At 42.4% G+C, this 17,327-nt stretch overlaps 1 protein-coding gene across 1 annotated transcript in view; it reads left to right on the top strand.

Moving 5' to 3' along the window:
- The first annotated feature begins 315 nt into the window (after nucleotides 1–315).
- dlg3 (discs, large homolog 3 (Drosophila)) overlaps nucleotides 316–17,327 on the top strand; it is an 80,908-nt gene continuing 63,896 nt past the window's right edge. Inside the window, exons 1-4 of the mRNA XM_030061712.1 lie at nucleotides 316–510; nucleotides 1,464–1,598; nucleotides 7,888–7,973; nucleotides 14,870–14,977. Of these exons, the coding sequence (XP_029917572.1) occupies nucleotides 495–510; nucleotides 1,464–1,598; nucleotides 7,888–7,973; nucleotides 14,870–14,977 (345 nt within the window). The 5' untranslated portion in view covers nucleotides 316–494. The remainder of the gene's footprint in view (nucleotides 511–1,463; nucleotides 1,599–7,887; nucleotides 7,974–14,869; nucleotides 14,978–17,327) is intronic.

The following is a 17,327-nucleotide window of genomic DNA, read 5'->3' on the forward strand; positions in this document are numbered from 1 at the left end:
CTACAGACTGACATATTATCGGTCATTTATGATGTTATGATCCAAAATTACATCTAATTAAATGTGGTCAAGCATTTAAGCTTTCCCATCTTTAAAATGGCAATATTGTTATTCCCAAGGGTGGGACAAAAAAAATCAGTTTTCCATCAAGGCGAGGCAAGTGCGAGGGGAGGAGGCGCTTGAAACGCTTCTGGGACTTTTTGCCCAAACTTCTGGAAAGTTGAAATGAAACAACTTCAAGTCACCGTGTCGCATGTTGCCTCGTCGGGTGGTGAATCACACCGCTGACCCTAACAAGTAACGGAGAGTGTCCTGCGTCAGGAACAAACCCAAGACCTCACTTTTTTTGTTTTTTTGGAGGGGGAGCGACACTTCTGTTTTGTACAGTTATCCAGAGCCGCTGCTGCAGTCATACTCTGTCCCAAGAGCTGACGGCTAATCTCTCCAAGCGTGTAATTCACATTGTATTTCACTTTACGGGTCGGCTGTCCACCATGGTACATAAATATGGTAAGTAGGGGACATCTTCATCTTCCACAAATCACGTGTTTATCTGTCAAAAAGTTTCGCAGCGGCTCTCGGTTAAAGTTTAACTTCATATCCAAGTGAACTAACACCGTTTTGTAGTCTTTTTAAGTTAGCTGGTAGACACTTCAATACTAATTCAAGTGTTAGTTTACTGTCATGATGTTTTTTTTTTTGTTTTTTTTTTTTAAGACTGGTACGCTAGGTAGAAATTTAGAATCCCCTCGGACCCCTCAAGAAAACAGGAAGTATTTTTTTTAATAATCCATAGGGAATGCAATGGGGCCATGAAATAAGATCTGTGACGGACTGTGTAATTCACCGTTTCCGGGTTTTCTTGCATAAAAATGTCAAAGTTCAGGTAGCTGTGAAGTAACAGATTTACCTCCATGATGTGCATCATCAGTCCAATGTTTTAATTATAGCCTCAACACCCACTGGGTTCAACAGCAAGCTGTGCACCGCTATAAGCAAGAGAAAAATACCTGTTTTCTTTACCTTTTTAAGTTGCCAATCAGTCCAGATCTGTATGAGGCTGTTGGCTAAAGATATGAAGAATTCTCTTATAAAATTCAGATTTCTTACAATGCAACCACAGGTACGTCCAGTGTGTCTGTGGTACCCAAAAGTGAAAGTACGCTGACCCACTTATTATGATATTATCTCCTTTGGTGTCCATGCACTATTCCCATAGGTTTACTGTGTTGTTGTATCATTCAGAAATTATTATTATGGTCATTACAGTTCATTTTACTCAGGCTTGTGTCATTTGTATTGTACCCCCTACATAGGTAACTTTTTATAAGCACTAGAAAACTGATGAACTTTTCAGGTTAACCCTAGCATCCTCAGTTCAGAGCACCATTAACCTTGCCCGGTCAACATGGACAGATATTCTCTGCTGATGGTGTCCTGACACATGTACTTGTGTTGCGAAGCAGACACAGAGCGGGCAGTGGGGCTGCTGAGACAGTACCAGGCCAACCTGACCAGTCCAGAGGAGCAGGCCCTGAAGACCAGCGTGGGCAAAGTGTCGGACATTTTTGGCAGCCAGCTGTTTCAAGCACTCCTCGGTAAGAGACACACAGCCAGTTTGGGGGTTGCAGAAAGGTTTATTTCAAGACTCCAGCCTCGGTTTATAACATCAGAGTTCCTCTCAAAGTGAATGGAGACCTGTTGTGGGCTTTCTAATTAGCTTTTTCCTTTAACATTTTGAGTTCAGCAGGTAATTCATCTGAGTGCTGCGTTTGTTTTGCAGATTGTGCCTCAATATTCATGCTATGTCTTTATCTGTGTCTTTATCTTTATAAGTGCCTGTATCCTCTGATTTGTCTGTGTTTTCTTGTTATTGCCTGCAGTCATATGTAGACAAGGTCAGGTTATATTAATTTGTGTGGGAAGTTAACAGAGTCTAAACATTTCACAATTAAGCCCCATGAATGAAGTCTTTCAGTTCATCTCACAAAAGGTTTGCTGTATGCTTCCCCCTGTAACATACTGAGATTTTAATGAAATCCCAATAAAGACCCACTCAACATGGTCTACCTATACCCTATAGTCCCCTGAGAGAGCTTGGTCTAAGTTCAGACTTTCCACATTGTGAAACGTTTGAGTGCCATATATTCATTATATTTTGCAACAACTTTTGTAATCATGACCCAGGTCATCAGTCAGAGGAAACTAAAATAGTTGTATTGACTAGCAACCATCAGGCTGTAATAATAATATGCTCGTTTTGCTGCTAGCTAAAGAATGACTCTGACAGAAGCATGAGTGCGGCGGAGCTTTTAAGACTGCAAATCATCTATTGAACCACTCTTGTGTGTGACCAGCTACACCTTTATGATATGTTTGGGTCTTGGGGAATTCAGGGAAGTTATTGTGAACCTTAACCTCAGTTCTTTTTAAAGCATATAAAGCAAATTAGTTCCATTTAACCAATGGTTGAGTGGTCCTTCTAATTACCACGGCCATGGTATAATGATGCTTGCCCTTGGGTCTGCTGTTGCTACTGCTGACCCACTGCTGTTCCTCTGTTGAGGCTCTGCGGGGGGAAGGGCTGCCATAGCTCAGGCAGGGGCGAAGAAAATAAGGCTGGCCTTGCCAGGGATGAAAACACAACTGAATACACACCTTTCTGTTTAGCCTTGTGCCCATTCCAACAGAGAATAAATCTAGATATAAGATAAATTAATAATAATATGTTCCGAGTATGCAGTACCTTGTTTTAGGTTGAGTGTTAAGTCGCATAAAAATAGGAAGTGTAACCCTTTTGGCTTGCTACCTCAGGGCAGTCAGTGGTCAGCTAAGGATCAGCACCCTGGGCCTGGTGGAGATTCAGTGTCTTGCTCAAGGACCCTTCTGCAGGGTAGATGCATGTTGTCACAGGGACTTTATATAGGTGGTCACCTTGCCAGGATCTTCAAATGTGGTTTATAGCTTAGCCACATCTTTTATTTCATGCTGCAACACTGGCTTTTCCAAGCCAAGGGGTTTAGACCTTGCCCTTGATGTTTCCAAATACTGACCTGTCTACTCCAGCAAAGACACACCATTCAGTGGAAAGGAAAGCAGTATCCCAAGGAGACTTTCTTTTTGGATCTCTACATGATTTTGACACCTGAAACATTAACATCCATACTTTCATCGGTGCAACAGGTTGGTGTTGTTCATAGGTAACCTGCCATTTAACTGAAAGGTCCAGGTTCAAACTTGTGTATTTACTAAGCATCCTTCCTGCTCAGGTTTTCATGAGCAACACACAAATTCCTCTCAAGTTCCAGTGACGATGCTTGACTTTGCACTTTGTTGACTTTGGCTTTTCCTCGGAGGGGGCATGGGAAAGGATCAGTTCCACTTTGTAGATTAATGACTAAACGTACCTGACCAAGACTTGTCCATTGCTTTAGTGTACATAATGTGCAAGAACTCTTCAAACTTTATACCTTCTGCGTTTTCTGGAGAACTTAGTGAGTCCCTGTAGAGGGAGACAAACAAAAATTGAATTTCCTATGACTATCAATAAACTCTGGTGCTCTGGTTTCCAGCTACAACCCAAAGACATGCAGGTCAGGCGAACTGATAACTCTAAATTTCCCATAGGAGAGAGTGTGTGTGATTGTATCCATGTGTTAGCCTTATGACAGACTGGCGACCTGTCCAGTGTGTTTCCCTGTCTGCTACTCCATGCTGAGATACGTTCCAGCCCCACGTGATCCTGATTAGGAATACGCAGGAATGGAAATGGATAGGTAGATAGATAATTTGGTAATTATATCAGCAAACTAAGGGTTTTGATTGAATTTACATACAGCTATTTCATTATATTTATGAGTGAAGAATGAGGAACAAGAAGATTCTTTGAAAAAAAAAAAAAAACAATCGGAGTTCCAAAATCAAGATTCCAAACATTCCACAGCGGGAATGTTCAGTCCAGTCGAAGCAGGAGGTAGAGACGAAAATATACAGCGCCAAGCCTCTTCCACAACTCTGTCGGCCTTGCTGGAACATCTCCACTGAGTCTTTAGCATGGAGAGGAAGGAGTCTGCGGTCTGTGTGTCTCAGGTGCACATCATGATCACGATCACGAAGCTCGGCTCTTTACTTGACGTGATTCTCATCAGGCACAGCAGAGCGGAGGAGCCAGCGCTTCACAGAGTTAACAGGAATACACTGCAAACATTACTCATCCTGTTATCTTATCCTCTGTTGTTTGCGTTCACATGCTTGAGGCCATGGTGAACTTGTTTGGACCATTTTCTGTTGCCACTGTCACTGTTGTAGTAGACCGCTGTTGGAGAGGAGAGACCTCTTTTGGGTTAGTTATGTTGTTAGCTCTCTGAACGGATTCCAGATACAAATTCACAAAAGCTGCACCAAAGGTTGTTTTTTTAAGCATACGAGAGTTTTATAACCTCAAGACAGTCATAAGCCAACACAGCACAGATACAGTGCAGTGTTTGTTCACGAGATCCTGTTGACTATGATGTCCTGTGGGAAGCATGAGAGGTGTTTGATGCAGTGTGGGAAGTTTGAGCGTTGGCCACTTGATTGGATGTCTGCATGGTTGCACAGTCATGAACAAAGGTTGCCTTAACTGTGCACTCACTCCTTTTGTTCCAACATACAAACATGCAGTGAAAGGCATGGGGGGGATAGTGGCAGGCAGGCAGTTGGGGCACACACACCGACAGTCAGACACACACACACACACACACACACACACACACACACATGCACATTAAATCACAGAGGATCCCAAATGCCAGGAGATTATTTTATTGAGGCAATGACAAGGGGTTGAATTGTTTGCCCTGCCTAGAACCCTCAAATTGTGACCTAGTTTTTCCTGAATGTGTTATTCTAGTGAGCTGTGGGTTGCTCATCATCATGTAAAGAACCAGGGGCACATTCTTTTTTTGTATGATTCACCCAGGCAGGCAATAGAGATGACTCCAATCCAGTTGAATAGGTACATTGCAAAAAAAGGAGGGCCACAGCACACACACACACACACACACACACACACACACTGATCCTGTATGCAAAGTCATTTGTAGAACAGGGAGAAGGTGCAGGAAACCCCCTATGACTGTGACAAAAAGGCTCAGAGCTCCGACCAGACTGTTCTAAAATAGACCCAACATCAAAAAGAGATCTGGGAATAAGTCCTGTGAAAGCGACTTCTGGCTTGGATGAAGCAGGGTTTATGTTTTTTTTTTTTTTTTTTTTTTTTTTTTTGTTCCATGGCCAAGAATTTATGTGGTCTTTGAGGGCTGGAACAGCGTGGAGAGTTTTTGGAAAGTCAGTGATGGAAAAAACTCTATACTTCATTTTTTTCTACGACTGTGATTTCTAATTTCCAAATACAGCGCCTCAAGACCTGATAAAACTTTTCTATTTTGTTACCTCTTCCTGGAATATATGAACCATGTAAATGAGGTGTTAGCTGTGTGATGGCACGCAAGGTGTCCTAGGTACCAGCTAAAGAACAAATCCTGCAAGATTTAACAGGGTAAACATTTTTAAGAGTTATTACAGGCAAAAGGCAGCTGCTGCTCCACCAAAGGCTTTACAGAATTATAAAACAGTAGGAGAAGACAAGCAACATAAATCATTTGAGGTTTGGTGGAAACCATTTTCCAATTTCACATATATTTGGTGTGCCAGGGATACCATCGGCATGAATTTTAGCACTTTACTCGAACATTTGAACATTTGACTCTGCAATCAAATTGCAAACTACTCAGTTTGGCAAGTTTATTCACACTTTAGGGGGTCATGAAGACACCACATTTGCTCTTTGATGCATAAAATATACAATGGCCAATAGAGTGCATATTATATAATTGATAATGCTCATTCAGTCAAACCTGTAAGGTATGGTGATGGAAATGCAATTAAAAGACATTGGTGGTTATTGTACTGTTGTAGCAATGCACCACCCAAAGCTGATGGGTCATCTTATGATGAGACTAGTTCTTTTCTTGTCTAGGATATGTTAGCTTTAACAGCAAAGACGGGGCCTACTTACAGAGGGGGCCTGTGTGTGTAGCTGTGTATGTGAGTTTCTGTGCATGCGGGCATATGTGTTTGTGTATGTGTGTATATGCGAGTTTGTGTAAGTGAGATTGCTCTTTAGTCAGCTGGGCAGCAAACTCCTCTGCCCACACATGGCTTCACTCCTCCACATTCAGACACAGTGATGAGTCACATGCTCCATTCTTACACTTTTGTTCTCACAATGCCTTGTTGGGACATACAGACTCCCATCTTTCACACATGCATGCATGCGCACACGCACACACCCCCTCACACCCACACACACATATACACGCACACACGTACGCACACACACAGGGAACAGAATTTTATGTCCTTGAGTTTTGCCCAACAAAAGACACATATTGTCAGTCAAAATAGATGTTTCAGATTTATCAAGTTGAACTAGACATTCTTTGCAAACGCTTCTTTTAGCCTGCTTTGTCCTGAGATTGAACTTGGGGTAGTTGTTGCACTCCACAGCAACCTCTTTATGTCAACAGTGCAGGAATGGGGCCTATGTGTGACATCAGCAAAATTGTCCCACTGCATTCTCATCAAATGGCTGCCACTCAATAGGTGACCACAGGACATGGGCGCGTAATGACCTGAGAGGTGATGAGTGGAGACGAGAAGAGAAGGAAGGAGAGCAGTGAAGCTCAGTTATTTAAAAAAACTCAATTAAAGAAGAGAAGAGTTATTGGGAAACCCACAAGGGACACCCATGACTTAAAAAAAGCCCTCATAGTATTTTATAGCATCTTGGATAAAGGCATTGATCAGACGGCATATGCACATGCTTGGCTCATTGTACACTCACTTTATAACATGTACAAAATGTGTAAACAGCTCATTATCTCTACCATTGCCCCTTAACCACCTTCCCTTGTTGATTAACTTGGATCAAGTCGGAGTTATGTTAGAACAAAAAATATTGGTTACTGAGGGTATTTTTTTTCTTACTGCTATATCTTTTCGTTCTTACTCATATATATTGTTGTTGCCTGAATAGCATGTCCTTCGATATGTATTTCAGCGTCATGGTTTGTCTGTGCTGCTAATGGAATAGATCGATCCATCAATATGCATTAATACATTTTAAGTTTGTTTCCGTTTCTGCAAAAAGAGACCTCAGGAAATAGCTCAGAAAACTGCCAGTAAAATCACATTTGAGTGCAAGTCTGCAGCAGAGGTTATGTATTTTGCACTGTAAATTATAGCTGTAAATAACAGGTTTTGTATGTGTTTCAGATGAATTCAGGACTTTTCAGTTACACGCTGAATTTATCCAAGGTGTTTCTTATTTAACCTTATTCCTATATGAAACTTCAAAGCCCTATTAATTAAATGACCTATAGACCAGATACAATCTTGTGATGGAAGAGAAGAAGCAAAAAGTCTTCTTTTTTATGATATTAGTATGTTCTGTTGTAGTTTCAGCTGTGCAGACAGTGAGTGACTTGATGTTGAAGACCTGAGTCGGTACCTGAGTCATATTGTTCAGGAGCAAGATAAGAGCATTTGCAAAAGTGTAGACGGAGCTTATATGTGAACAGATGTCCCACCCCCACATTTGCACCCAGAGCACCACTGAGGAAATCAGAAATCTCCCTATGTGTTCATCATCAAGTGGAGGATTCTTTTGCACAACCAAAGTAGTTCACGTTGTTAAGTAAGGCAGCAAAGACTTTCGGATAAGGACTGAAGTTTACATCTAATATTTGAAACAAGCGACAAGGAGAAACAGGTAACAACATTAACAAAGAAATTATTATTGTCATTATTTGTTAATCGGTTAATTATTTATTTATTTTTTTACAGATATTCAGGAGTGTTACGAGGTGACCTTGCAACTGAACACGGAACCGAATGTTGTGAAAGAAGATAGCAAGCAAGACGTGTGGGAGGTAATTTGCTTGCTTCACATTATAGAGAGAAGAAAACGTTAAATGTTTACAATGCATCTGCCGTCACACACACCGCTGTGTTATCTTTCTGTGCAAGAGTTTACAAACGCGTGGCATCGCTACCTTTGTCCGTCTGACTTTCACATGACCTCAGAAATGTTACTGGAAGTGATGACTGAGACCCAAACTTAGAGAGTGAGAGTCAGGCAGCACAAAAGTTGAAGAAAAGGACACATGGTTGCAGGAAGAAGATGACCGACTGAGTCAAAAGAGCATTGGTTAGAGCATGTGCTCTTCAGTGGGCTGCTCTGATGAAGTCACCCAGACCTTTCATTATAACAAATGTTTACAGTCACATGGCCACTTAGAATATTTATAGCGGAACTCAGAGAAAACAACCACTCCAGAGTTTAAGGAGAAAAAGCTGGCTGTGTGTGTGTCATGAAAATCTGGATCTTAGATCTCTATTGAGGAGCATCATATAACTCTGAATTCATGCGGTAGGAAGTGTAATATCAATAAGTCCATTTTTTTTTTTTTTTGGTAAAGTAGTCATGTCACTGATGTCTTAATAGCCCTTGAGTAGGAGGGGACCCCTGACTTCATATCACTTGCATAATTTAATATTGCCTCATAACTTTCCTCTAGCTATGCCAGAATGTTAATGAAATTGATCCTTGGCTGACTTCTATAGCCCATTTAGTGAATGCTCTTTGGCCTGATTTTTAGCACTGGGATTAGAAAAATGCTGCCTTCAGTACCTACTGCTTTATGCATGTGTCTTTCAGTCTGTGTGTATGCATGCACACAGCAGCAAAAACTACAGTATATAGTACAGTGCATGCAGTATTAATATTAGGATATCGAGGGTATGGAATGCTTGGGGTATAAATTCATAGCGGTGTCAAAAGCATAACCCCTCCCAAAAAAACATTACTTTCAATTTAACATTTAAACATTATATTGCAGCGCAAGTTGTAACTGTATGAAAGCCTACCTTTGAGTGGGAGTAGTGCAGCAGTTCAGGATGATGTTGTGCCACAGGGTAGATACAGATACTAGCAAGCTGAGGATGCTTTCACCACTGAGGACAGACCAGACACATTCCTCAGCCATCAACGTCCCCCACTAAAATAACTGACTCATTTCATCAAATGATGTTTGAGATTCGGCTTGTGAAATCCCCCGAAGGCCCATATTCCATAACAGGAGCAGCAGGCTATTTTCTAAAGCTTTCACTGTTCCCTTTTATTATCCAGCGTGGGAACAACTTTAATGTGACTGGTTAATGTGCTCAGTAAAACAAAATGTATTGCTTTGCATACAAATTATTTGGAGGTGCACAACCCTCTTACAGCTGCTTAGTTAGTAGATATAATATTAGCAGCCTTTTTCAAGTGTACTGAACAATACAGAACTGGAAAAGGTAATAATGACACTTAGATTGCATGTAGAGAAACTGAGCTGAAATAGTGGTTGGGAAAAAACATTGCCAGTCAATTCAAAATATGTTATAGAACCTAAAAGGGCTTGCTGGAAATCAGTTTTAACATGCATAAACACAGCAATCCAGACAGAAATGCATCTAGAGACATTATGCTGATCGAGTCGCTGAAAAAACTGATAGCTATAGTTGGGCACTAGAGCAGATTTTATCCAGAAATGCCAGTGCAAATATATGAAACATTTCATGATGAGATTGACAGCAGTGACCACTTTAATGAGTGAAAGTCTGAAAGGTTAAGTCAGTGGAGTTAAAATTGATTGTTGAAATTATTGACAGTGAACTTTGCAACAGGTATCAGAGATCAGGCAGATATATTTTGCTGTTTTTGAAATCACTGATATGACAAGAGATGAGTTTTAAGAGTCTGTCACTCATTGCCATCACAGTAGTACCATTTCTAGATATGATTAATGAAATTTACGCTACAAGCCGTTTTCTAAAGGGATGCAGCGAAACACCAACCGATTAAACTTGAACTTGGCAGTTTCACAGCCCCAGATGGCAGCGAGAGGCAAATATCTGAACTTGAAGGACATCAATGCCCAGACATCATGTAAGATGCAACATAATGTCAATAAATTTGAACATGCTTCAGACCTCAGTGTCCTTTTAGTAGCAGGTGCAGGTGGAAATTGTGTAAAGTTTCAAGCATTGCTGTGAATTGAGCTTTCTCTCGCCACAGTGCTTTCTGCTATCTATTTTTGTGAGATTCCTAGTGACCCTACCTGCACCAAAATTTTACTTTGGTATCCAGGATGAATCTACAACATCTCAATTTGGTGATTTGAAGGTAAGGGCTCTCTTCTCTGTTGTAGTCCTGCTTTGTGATTTAGGATGATAAGAAGGGGGTATTTTTATATCTTACTTTCCTTACTGTACTCATCATGAAAACATAATAATATCGAATGTGCTTTGTGATGTGGGACAGCACTGTAGGACAAAAGTGGCTGAAGCTCTGATGAGCAGCATAAGCTCCAAAGTGAAGGTGGTCTTAAGCAGGGGAGAGAGAAACACTGTGATATAGCACCAGCAACACTTAGGCAAATCCAAACAGGCAGAGGCTGGGGAGACTACCACACCTTCTTTTGATGAAGGTGGAGTACAGTCGACTGACTGCTCTTCACACTGGCCAATGCTGCATGCATTGCCCCAAGCCCCATTTAGCACAACTCCTCCAGCATCCCCTGGATCCTCTCCACGGGTTCCTCCCAGCCTTCTGATTCATCATTGCCTGTGTAAGCCATGACATATTGGCACTGGGGCTGGAGAACCACATCCAACAGGCAATGGCAGAGGTCAGGTGTCCTGTGGTGGCCCAGATTGGAGGACCTGGTACTGCCATACACAGAGGGGTTGTAAAGGCCGTCTTTCCCCTGCTGCACCTGCCAATAACCGATGATTAGGTGGTGAGTAGAGATAAACTGCAACTTACCCTGATGTTTTCCAATCAGTCAACCCACTCCCCTTCAAGGTCTTGTCTTACACCAAGAGTGCACACTGAGATACCAAGATGGTACACTCTGAGAACCTTGCACAAGTCATCCGTCAGGCTGACTTGTCCTTCAGGATCCCCACATGGGACAGCAGCACAGCATGGAGATGACCAGCCCCAGGGGATATACTCAGCACAACAATGTTCTCAGGGCCTCAGGCAGACTTTACTGCTCTGTCTCAGAACTTCCTTGAGCACTTTTGATCACCCCCACCCCTATAATTTCATTAAAAAAGACACACAGTACTTACTGTAATACTTATTGACCTCAACATTATAATACCAACATCTTTTGCTGAAATGGAATGACTATGTAGGTTGCAGCAGGAAGGAAGGCAATCAATGACAGGGGAGCAACAACAGCCAAATAATCACTCCTCCCATAGCTGGGAGGTCACCCAACTTCTCCATCTTCTGTTTGGGCATTGGCATTTGACTACATAGTATTAAAGCACTCTTTTCAGAAAAAATCACATAATGTGGTTAATTAAAGTTAAAACCTACACGAATTCTCATTTTCTTTTGCCAGATTTTTGAAATGCATTTAAATCATTTTGGATAGAAACCTAACCATTGTCCAGATAGATGCTTATTCTTCTCTTCCCAGAGCCCAGTCATGGCCTTCTTTGGTCAGACAGTACGGGTTACTACTTGAGTAGTCTCAGTCCACCTGGTACATTTCATCATGTGCTGGGTGGCATCAGGGCCTGGTGCCCCATGGCCCACTTCACTTCAGGAGGCAGGGCTTAAAGGAACTGGTCCATGACCATTCTGTCACTGTGGCCCTCTTCGCCTCTAACCAGGAGCAGGTGGTTCAGGCATCCTGGGAGTCCGAGGCATTTTCATGGTTTGAGTTTGTGGGAAGACAGAACGAGTGTGAGATGAAGCAATGCTGTCTCTGCAGCAGCTCGCCATAAACTGCCCTCCTTGCTGCTTTTGTAGACCCACCAGGATGATTGCTGATGGGCTGCAGCTGTGTCGCATGGCCCACAGGTGCGTGCAATTATAGGGCTTTGCCCTCTTCTCATGGAGAGCTTGGCAGTCGCCAGCCAAGATGCTGAACCTCTGCTGCTGCTGATGGTGCCGTGTCCTGAGGGTGAGGGCCTTTGTCCCTGTTGTCACAGCTCATTTAATGCTTAATGCAGAAGACATGACAGTAACATAATATTGTGAAATCTAAATATGACATGAAATATTTACATGTAAAATATGAAACGTATGATGTTGACATTTTGTACTATAACATGAAATTTCCTATTATCCTTCAAATAAAATACATTTATGGGTTAAGATTGGGTTGGGTTTACATTTAGGATATATATATATATATATATATATATATATATATATATATATATATGGGTGCATTGGTTTGGTTGTGGGGTGAAAAAAATTAGATAAATAGGTGGTTGTACCCCTGTGTGTGTATGTGTGTACTTTCATTCATCTACACATGTATAGTCATACACAGTGTAAGTCCCTTTTCAGAGGCTTTGTTTTTTAATGTAAAAGTGATAGTACATATTCAATCCTGACATCAGATAACTCTTTAACCTCATATGCTCACATTGACAAAATTGTGTCTTTTATCCTTTCATGCTTTAACAGCCCCTCCCCCGAGTCAATCACTTAATGGCAATATGTTTTTTAAAATTCATATTCTCAACTGCATTATGTATGGTCAGCTGAATAAGGAAAATGCAATAAACTTGTCATTTTCTAGATTGAATTAAATGGATACTTTAATGCAAAATGTTGTCTGGTTCATAACTCCTGCATAACACATAAAGCTGAGTGTATGACATGATTTTCATCAGAGCTTAAAAAGAGGATTCTTCTGCATTTGTAAGATTGCATAAAGGACCAGTGACATAATGTTAACAATCTATTTTTTCATTATACAAGGGTTACAGAAATTAATGTGAAGTATTTGCTGGAATTAGGGCAATTTGTCGCCTCTGAAGTACTGGCTTAGTCAACCAATGACTGCCCTGACCTTCCCTGACATGAAATGCAGAATAAAAGGAGTGCTCAGTATAGCATAATCTGACATAATTTGCCTCTGAGAAGAGGACCCAAACCACCCACTGAGATTGTGTTGCGAATTTTTTCCCCCCGTCATCCTAAGCTCTTCTGCCAGCATTTCTGTGATCCACCTTTGCTAGCTGCTAATTCAGTGCAGCATGGCTCCTGATCTTTCCCCTTTTCATTCCTGCATCCCAGCTGCGTGTAGGGCCCAGGCATAGCCCTGGCTTGAGAGGCTGGTGGAAGGACGCAGTGGGCAAAGTGGGAAGTTTTAGAGTGATTTAGAGAGAAGCAGAGAGAGAGAGAGGCAGAGAGAGAGAGAGAGAGAGAGAGAGAGAGAGAGAGAGAGAGAGAGAGAGAGAGAGACTCAATGGACAGCCAGCAAGGTGCTCATCAGTATTCCAGCCATGCTGTCACCTGAGTGGAGGATGGGAGGGAAATTAAATGAGTCTGCAAATTCCCTGATTTGGTGCAGAGTAGCAGGTGAGCATAGAGAATAGCTCTTTGGAAAAGAAATGAAAGAGATTGAAAAAATAGTCTGTTATTGTTTTCATAACCTTTGATTGTCATACATTTGGTTTTATTGTGCAATAACCATGGTGCTGGATTACTTCAGAGCTGATGGCTGACATGGATTTTCTCTTTTATTAGCATTGTATGACTTGCCATAATTAATTGATCTCCACTCTGTCTGCACAATTGTTTGTGTGTGTTTGCATGGTGTGTGGTGCAAAGGACATACTCATAGCTGCCACTATTAGACAGAGCGGCCAGATGAGAGGGCATGGGGGCTGCCCTGGCCCTGGCAGCGTCAGTTGACCTACCTGTCAGCATTCCCATTTGGGAATGGAGCCTTCACAGCAAAACTCACTTATCATCTCTGGAATAACACACAGCATGTCAGATTCATACAAGGCCAAACCTCTGTAAACAATAATTGAGACGAAAATACACTCTCACTGATGTAATTGTGATTATTTGTGCGAGAGCCCACAATGACTGAAGCTGACATTTTTACCTCTAGCTCTCTTGCTAGTGGGTGCGGCAAAACCAGGTAGCCTGCATGGTTAAGGGTGTGTGTGTATTTGTATAAACATCACATTTTGCATCTCAACTTGAGATCAAGACCAGCTTTCATTGTTACTTGGAGGTGTTAGCTGTGGGGGAACACACCACTTGTTAGAAGAATCACTAAGGTGGATTTTTGCAACGTTGCATCAGTGATGCCCTGCCCTGAAGCCTGCCCTCTGCTGTCAGTGAAGGGTTTGTGTGTTTTGAACTGTGGAAATGATCTCAACAACTCTCAGGTATGCGTGGATGTCTAGCCCATGTCTACATTCAGTGAGAGCTTTTAGTTGCTGTCGTATGAAAATCTGTCTGTGACGAAGTTCAGTTATTTTAGCTGATCTGCTGTCATTTGGTACTGGCTGTGTTTCACTGTTTGGCATGTTAGACTATACTATAAGGCCTCTGACACAGTGAACTGTCCATTTCAGTTCTGTGCTGGTCTTCTGCCATTTCTTCTCCTATCCTCCGGTTACTGTTTCCACAACAAATAGTACTCTGTGTCCAATAATGAAGACCTGAAATCCTGGTAATGACATTACCCAGACTGATGTCCTCATGTTTTTGTTGCCTTTTCATTTTACAAAACTCTCCAGCTCCGACCACAGTGCAAAAACTGAACATTAGCCATGGTTTCGTATGTTTTCTGGCACTAGCTCCTGTTTAATTGTGAAAAGATGGCTTGATGCATGGCATCTTTAATATTCATGAGTATGCACTGCTCACTGCTTGAGGGCATTTTTTCTGATTTTACATGTTTTCCTTCATGTCTGATTGTTAACCTGTCTGACCTGCTCTGTCCCATAGGACCAGGAGGAGGGGGTATCTCGAGTTCGAGTGACCAGCAGCAGGAGTCCTCACAAAGTGGAGCGGGTGTCTGGCTTGGTGACTCGCTCCCATGTTCACATGCCCAAGGTCAGTGCAAAATGTACTTCTGGGTTCTCCTGAACCAAAAATAATGTTTTCCATCAAAGACAGACTGCAGCTTTTCCTATGTGGACCCCAGGAGACTACGTACGGCATGTAGAAGCAAATAATATAGATTCTCACAGGCAAATGAATAACCTGCACTGAATAAGCCTCCTACTTATACTCGCAATACTTGAGATGAATACATGAGATGTTTTTGACTTTTGATAAAGCTCATTGCCCTTCCATTAATGACATCATTTTCATCTTGGCTTCTAATAATCTGTCTGTAGCAATGATAATATTTTTACTAACTAATAAATTAAATTATTGAAGTCTTTTTTTCGTCAGTATTTCAAGGCTCTCACTGATATTTTGGCTCTGTTATGCATGACTTAGACGTATGGTTCTTGGTAAAAATATTTGGTCAGGAGTGACACAATAATTTTGTCAATATTGTATCACCAGTTTTCTTCTGTCCCAACTGCAAATCTGATCACTAAAGGTCAGTTAATGCATTTAGCCATGTTGAAACTTTCTGTGTTATTATGTGTTCATATTAGGTTGTGACCTGTTGTATGATCAAAAAGCACAAGCCTAGTGTTTAATAAAGACAGGTCTCAGAGGTAAGCCCTGCTCCTTGGTGTTGTGGAAGGCGGCATGTTCACATGCTTTCCCCATTACAACACGGCCAGCGGCACATGGCAGCACAATGCCTGCAGGCGTTGGCTTTTCAGCTGAGCCCAGAACTAGTGCAAGGGGCGGGGGCGTGAGGATCGGGGGCTTGGACGGGTAAAGGGGAGGGGGATGTTGCCTGGAAGCGCAGCGGCATGGAATCACTGTGCTCGTATGATAATGTAATATCTGCATAAGAATACGGTGACAGTACAGTTTGACTCCACGGCTCTCAGAGAGGAGCTGGTGTGGATAATATGGAGCTGCATGTGTGTGAGCACCGACTCCCTCTCTCGCAAGGAGGAAGGAGGTGGGGAGTGGAGGAGGCGCAGAGAACCGGAGAGAGGGAGGGAGGGATGGAGGGAGCATCTGAGAGAGAGAGAGAGAGAGAGAGAGGGAAAGACAGAGAGAGAAAGAGAGAGAGGGGGAGGAATAGAGAGAAAGAGATAGTGGGGGAGGCTGGAGAGAGCAAGGCGGCTGAGAGGCGAGGGCCGGTGCAGTGCAGAGCTGGAACGGACACCCAGAGCTCAGCCTTCCTCGGGTTGCCATGGAAACCACATTCCTCCCCCGCCTGCATCCCTACAGACTGCTCTGACTCGTTCTCTCTCGCTCTCCCTCTCTCTCTCTCTCTCTCTCTCTCTCTCTCTCTCTCTCCCTCTATCTATCTATCTCTCTCTCCTCGCCTCTTTGTGTTTTTTTCATCCTTTCTTTTTCATTTCTCTTTTAATTTCAGCCTTTTTTTTTAAATTGTCAGTCTTTACACCGTACACTCTCATGCACCAAGCACATTTGTGAATCCATGGATGATGCACACTCAGCAAGGACTGTGATTTTAGATGCATTGCTCTCTGTAGCGAGGTAAATGGGTAATTACACAGAGATTATTATGCATTCCCATACACACATGAATGCAAAGACTTTGTTATTATCTCCGTGTTTCTCTCTCTCTCTCTCTCTCTCTCTCTCTCTCTCTCTCTCTATTTTTTCTCTCTATTTTTACTCTCCTTCTGTTCACCACCGTGCTTCAGTAATGCCCCCTCTAGTCATCGCATTTCTACCCACACACAGGGCACCTAGCGCTGTCTCTCCTTGGTTATGGTATCTGTCATGGACGTATAGCATCTTCCCCATGTTTTTCTCACCTGCCTCACCTTCCTGTTACCATGTTTCCAGCATGTCTCGTCACCTATACTTATCATCCCCCGTTTTATAGCTCTCTCTCTCTCACTTTCCGTTTCCCACTGTCTGGCTGTTTTTGACAGCGACTCTCTCTCTGCACTGACCTGTCTCTCTCTCTCTCTCTCTCTCTCTCTGCATTTACATACACGGTTCCTACGGCATACAGTTTTGATACAGTCCTCCTCTCTCCTCATTCTTCATACAAGCATTTATTCTTCTTTTTCTCTCTCCCTCCCTCCCTATTTTCTCCATTTCTCTTCTGTTTTTCCCTCCATGTGTACTCTTTCTCTCTTCCTCTCTCTCTTCCTCCTTCTCTCATTATTCTATCAGTTGGATGTGCTGTGTTTGGTATGTGGTGGAGCAGCTGTTCTCTGCCACTGGGGCCTATTAATAGGAGTCTTAGCTGTGTAGCCTTTGTCTTCTGTCTCTGCATCTCTGGGAGTGCAAAGTGGTGGCTCCTTGGCAGGTTACTTCCTCTTTTAGTGCAAAGCTAATGTATTTT

Source organism: Myripristis murdjan, chromosome 10 (assembly GCF_902150065.1).
Source record: "Myripristis murdjan chromosome 10, fMyrMur1.1, whole genome shotgun sequence".
NCBI lineage: Eukaryota > Metazoa > Chordata > Actinopteri > Holocentriformes > Holocentridae > Myripristis > Myripristis murdjan.